The 6,232-nt window shown below is 48.2% G+C and overlaps 1 protein-coding gene across 1 annotated transcript; it reads left to right on the forward strand.

Moving 5' to 3' along the window:
- Window positions 1,433-2,755, forward strand: LOC110261370 (vomeronasal type-1 receptor 4-like). The gene has a single exon (XM_021097571.1). It carries the CDS (start codon window positions 1,667-1,669, stop codon window positions 2,753-2,755), a length of 1,089 nt encoding a protein of 362 aa, XP_020953230.1. The 5' UTR covers window positions 1,433-1,666.

Raw genomic sequence — 6,232 nt, forward strand, 5'->3', positions numbered from 1 at the left:
TGCTCTCGAGGGGCGGCCACAGAGCTTTGCTCTCTGGGTTTGCTCAGGAATAATCTAAGCACCTTCTCTGGGATAGAAAGATAAAGGCAGTCGCACGTGGGTTTTTTCCCCTTTTACCGTGAGGGCACGTGGACGACATCAGCAAGGATTCACCATGCATTTAGCCATCTTCCTTGGGGATTTTTGTTCTGAAATTTGGAACAATGAAAGAAGAAATCACACTTACCTCCTTCCACAACTAATTCAAAAAGAATTAGGCCACGGCTGTTTGAGAAAAAGAATTAACACGATTGTGGGCTGTAGATGCAAATGATCTGGGACTTGACAGTTTGCAGCTTCAGGCCCACGTGAGCGACATTCCCAGGCCAGGGATCGAACCCATGCCACAGCAGTGACAATGCCAGATCCTTAACCTGCTGAGCCACCAGGGAACTCCAAGTGTATCTTGCGATATTTCTGTATTAAAAGGAAATGTCCGAATATCAACCCTAAACTCGCACCGAATCTACTATTTAAACTTACTCAAGGCACTTGTTTCCATGCTTTCTGGATGTTATTTTGAATATTTGTATTTAAGTCTATTTCAATAATTAGTACGTTATTCCTCATAGAGTTTCATTCAATCCTCCTTATTAACCAATTAATATCATAGGTAATCAATAATAATGTACTGTGTTTTTGTCTCATACATGTTTCAAAAACCATAGATAAGCCCACCACATAGATTTCACATACAAAGAGGTCAGGAGTGGCTCTGGTACAAGGACAAATGCATCTTCTGTCACCACCATCATATCGAGACATTCTTGCCCCTAAAACGCAATACTTCGTGTGGGACCATCTTTTTCCTTTGCACCACCGCCCCCGCGGCAGAGGGAAATTCCCGGGCTAGGTGTCGAACCGGAGCTGCAGCTGCCGGCCTACACCAGACACAGCAACACCAGGTCTGAGCCCCATCCTCAACCCACGCCATAGCTTGTGGCAACACCAGATCCTTAACCCACGGAGTGAGGCCAGGGATTGAACCTGAATCCTCATGGATACTAGGTGGGTTCTTAAGCCACTGAGCCACAATGAGAACTCCTGGGATAATCTTTCTTAGAGGATTTTATGGTAGTCAGTGCATTGTCATCTTCTTTGCATTTTAAGTATTTATTTGAAGATAACATTGGCCAATAAAATGTAATCAGACATAGTTATAAAATTGCCCTAACTACAATTATTCATGCAGACTATTTAGGAGTGGTAAAGGATGGAGTTCCCTGGTGGCTCAGTGGGTTAAGGACCTGGTGTCACTACCGTGACTTAGGTCATTCGATCCCAGGCTCGGAAACTTCCTCATGCCCTAGGCATGGCCAAAAGAAAAAAAAAAAAAAAAGGAAGAATGACAAAGGACATCAGTTTAAAAAAAGAAGTGCAAATGTTGAGGACTTGAAGATCAAAACTGACTACCTTTCATCATGTAGCATCCACGCAGCATCGTGGTGGAGAGGCTGGTCTGCTGCTAGAAAGCACAGGTTCCAGATCTGATGCGGCCACCTATGGGGATGCAAGTTGGGATGGTCCCTACAATCTGTATTTAGGGTCTTCTCACCTGTAAAATGACAACAGTACTTATCTCAGAGTTGAAGATTCAGTGTTGTCACAGAGAAAAATCTTACTATTTATGGAAACACTGGCTAATGAAAAATGCATGGAGGGGGTATTTCTGAATGAGGAGGGAATTTCAACTGTCATGTCACCAGTAATACAAATCTCGTTTTCCTGCAGCACCATCTCACCCAAATATGACTCTCAGGATCTGCCTGGAATGGCCTCCAGGGATGTGGCAGTAGGAGTTATCGTCTTATCCCAAACCGTCCTTGGGATCCTAGGGAATTTCTCTTTGCTTTATCACGATGCCATCGTTCACTTCCGGGGATGCAGATTAAAGCCCCCAGATTTGATTCTCAGGCACCTGATTGTTGCCAACACCTTGACACTCCTTTCCAGAGGCATCCCCCACACCTCGGCAGTCTTTGGGCGGAAGCATCTCCCCAGTGACATCGGATGCAAAGTGGTTTTCTATGTCCACAGAGTGGCCAGGGGTATGTCCTTCGGTGCCATGTGTCTCTTAAGCATCTTACAGGCCATCACGATCAGCCCCAGAAGCTTCATATGGACAGATCTTAAAGCAAAAGCTCCCAGGTACACTGGCCTCTCCATCTACCTGTGCTGGACTTCGCACCTTCTTGTAAATACAGTTGTTGTCACATACGTGACGGGTAAATGGAGCAGGGTGAATATCACGAGGGAAAAAGATTTGGGCTACTGCTCTAGCACGCTTTTGGATAAAAGCACATCCACGCTCTTTGCGGTTTTCTTAAGCCCGCCAAGCACTTTGTCTTTCGGACTCATGGTCTTGGCTAGTGGATACATGGTTTTCATCCTGTACAGACACAACCAGCAAGTCCGACACATGCACCGGACCAGCCATCCAACCAGATCCTCTCCTGAGTGCAGGGCGTCCCAAAAAATCCTTGCCCTGATGAGCACCTTTCTATCCTTCTACTGCCTCACCGCCGTTCTTGTAACTTACCAGGTGACTTGCAGGGACCCCAGCTGGTGGCTGATGAACGTCACAGGGCTTCTGCACTCCTGCTTCCCCGCTCTCAGCCCCTTTCTTCTCATGAGCCCAGACACCTCTGTAGCCAGGCTCTGCTTGGCCTGCTGCAGAAGGACCACCCAAGTCCCTCATCGGGTCAGAAAACCCTGAATGCTCCCTTCCCTCCCCGTTCCCGTCTTTCTCTTCCCTCCCTTCCTCGCCCCCTCTCCCCAGCTCACGGCAGGTGGAAATGTCCAGGCCAGGGACTGAAGCCGGGACAGAGCAGTGACAATGCTGGGCCCTTAGCCTCCTGAACCACTGGGGAACTCCTAAATGTGCTATTTCTAACCACAGTATAACGTTCTTTATGCATTCAGTTTTTGCCCAATGTTCAGCCTCCCAATGAGCAGCCACATCAGAGAGAGTGGGGAGCATGAGAGTCTCTGTCCTCATAAGTTAAGATATATTGGGAGTTCCTGTTATGGCTCAGTGGAAACAAACCCGACTACTATCCATGAGGACGCAGGTTCGCTCCCCGGCCTTGCTCAGTGGGTTAAGGATCCGCCATTGCTGTGGCTGTGGTGTAGGCCAGCGGGTATAGCTCCAATTCAACCCCTAGCCTGGGAACTTCCATATGCCATGGGTGTTGCCCTAAAAAGACCAAAAAAAAAAAAAAAAAGGTTAAAATATATTGGGGAAGGAGTTCCTGTTGTTGCTCAGTGGTTAACAAACCCAACTAGTAACCATGAGAATGCAGGTTCAATCCCTGGACTTGCTCAGTGGGTTAAGGATCCAGTATTGCCATGAGCTGTGGATCAGATCCTGTGTTGCTGTGGCTGTGGTGCAGGACAGCAGCTGCAACTCCGATTTGACCCCATATGCCGTGGGTGTGGCCCTAAAAAAAAATACACACACACACACACACACATTTATTTTTGGGAAAGACACTGAGCCAGTTATTAATTAAGCAGGCTATCCATGTAATTTCCTTTTCATGGGCCATTTCAACGTAGTACTTCAGAATCTAGGAATTTGTAGAAAGTGTGCCCTGCAATTATTTGGAGATAATACAAAGCTTTCCTGAGTGTGTATATTTCAATCTAATAAATAAAAAAAATTTTTGTTGTTGTTGTCTTTTTAGGGCCACACCTGGGGCACATGGAGGTTCCCAGGCTGGGGTCGAATCGGAGCTATAGCTGCCAACCTACACCGCAGCCACAGCAACACCAGATCCGAGCCCCTGTAACCTACACCACAGCTCACGGCAACGCCGGATCCTTAACCCACTGAGCAAGGCCAGGGATCGAACCCGCAACCTCAGGGTTCCTAGGTGTGTTCGTTTCTGCTGCGCAATGATGGGAATTTTCCTAGAGTTCAGGATGCAGTGAAACAGGAGTTTATGGAAAGGAAAAGCCTTTGTCTTCTTGTTTTTCATGACCACACCCACAGCACATGGAAGTTCTCGGGCCAGGGACTGAAGCCAGGCTGCAGCTGTGGCAACGGTGGATCCTTTAACCCACTGTGCTGGGCTGGGGATTGAACCTGTGCCTCTGCAGTGATCTAAGCTGATGCAATTGGATTCTTAACCCACTGTGCCACAGCGGGAACTCAAGAGCCTTTGATTTATTTATTTATTTGTTTATTTGCCTTATGAGGGCCGTGCCTGCAGCATTTGGAAGTTCCCAGGCTAGGGGTCCAATTGGAACTGCAGCTGCCAGCCTACGCCAGAGCCACAGCGTGGGATCCAAGCCGCGTCTGCGACCTACACCACAGCTCACGGCAACGCCAGATCTTCAACCCACTGACCAAGGCCAGGGATCGAACCCGCAACCTCACGGATACCAGTCAGGTTTGTTACCACTGAGCCCCGACGACAACTCCCAGAGTTTGATTATTCACATAATCTGTGCATCATCTGTGGATCTGGAAGAGGGAATAAGGTATCAGACATAGCACGACATTGCAGGTCCTGAGCTGCTGCTGTTTTTTTACCTCAAAGCCGAAGAGGGAGACCTTGGTATGTGTGTTATTTTTGGTTGGGGAGAGATTGCTGTGTTTTGTTTTGCTTTGCTTTCTGTATTTTCTGACAAAAAAAAAAAAAATTCAGCTGAATGATGAAGGCATGAAAATAAACAAAGACGATGTCTTAGGTGGAGTCCTCATTGTGGCTCAGAAGCAACGAACCCAACTGGTGTCCATGAAGATGTGGGTTCGATCCCTGGCCCCACTCAGTGGGTTAAGGACCTGGCGTTGTGGTGGTTCTCAGATGCAGCTCCGATCCTGCAGTGCTGTGGCTGTGGTGTAGGGGTGCAGCTGCAGCCTGGATTTGACCTCTAGCCTGGGAACCACATATGCTGCAGGTGCGACCCTAAAAAGAAAAAAAGATATCTTGGGATTTAAAAAAAAAAACAGTATTTTTAAGCTGTGATGAAATACAGGTACGATCTAACATTTTCACTCTTTTTAGGTGTACAGTCAGTGGCGTTAATACACTGATATTATCATGCAACTAACACCACTGGCTCTAGGATGCTTTTTGAGGCTGTGTGCAATAGACAGTAACTCCCTATTTCTCTCTCCCTCAGCCCCTGGCAACCACCATTCTGCTTTCTGTCTCTATGGAGCTGACCGCTCCAGGTGCCTCACATAAGAGGAATCGTAACAATATCTGTCCTTTTGTGACTGGCTTAGTTCACCGAGCATAAGGTCCTCAAAGTCCATCCATGCTGTAGCACGGGTCAGACTAGCCTTCCTTTTTAAGGCTAAAGAGTATTTTATTATTGACCACATTTTGCTGTTTGTTTTTTGGGTGTTTTATTTTAGGACCGCACACATCACTCAGGAGAAAACAAGAGTCAGCACAGGAGGAGCTGGTCCAGGTTGGGGAAAGCACAGTGCGGCAGGGGTGGGATCCCGGAGCGGAGAGGACAGGGCCGGGGGTGGGGGGGTTGGCAGGGAAGGGCAGTGGCCTCGAGGTGGAGGCAGAGCCACCCTGAATGGACTGAATGGAGAGGAGGAGGGGTGGCCGGGGCAGTGGAGGGTGATAGGAGGGAAAGGGGAGGAAGTGGAGGGGAGGGAAGGAACGGGGAAAGGGGAGGAGAGGGAAGAGAGCCTGGGGGGGGGGACGACAACACTCTACACACTCTCCCTCCCCTTCAGACAAACCTACTAGCTGGAGTTCCCGTCGTGGTGCAGTGGTTAACAAATCCAACTAGGAACCATGAGGTTGCGGGTTCGATCCCTGGCCTTGCTCAGTGGGTTAAGGATCTGGCGTTGCCGTGAGCTGTGGTGTAGGTGGGGAACCTCCATATGCCATGGGAAGCTGCCCTAGAAAAGGCAAAAAGATGAAAAGACAAAAAAAAAAAAAAAAAAAATGCCTAGAACATTGCGAGTGATTAATAAATTGTTAAAAAAAAAAAAAACCTATCAGCTGCAGGCCCACCAAGCCCAAGTCCTCAGCAGCCCAGCGAGGCCTGCTCCCACCCTGCTCTTTACCTCGTTTCAGGAAGGATGACAGTATCCGCACAATCGGAGCTCAGGCTGCTGCGGCTTCTTTTTAATGCTAGTGGAGAGAAAATTACTGCATCCCTTTTAAACAGGTACAATAGGAGTTCCCTGGTGGCTCAGCAGGTGAAGGACCTGGCATTG

This window comes from Sus scrofa, chromosome 6 (genome assembly GCF_000003025.6).
Source record: "Sus scrofa isolate TJ Tabasco breed Duroc chromosome 6, Sscrofa11.1, whole genome shotgun sequence".
Taxonomy (NCBI): domain Eukaryota; kingdom Metazoa; phylum Chordata; class Mammalia; order Artiodactyla; family Suidae; genus Sus; species Sus scrofa.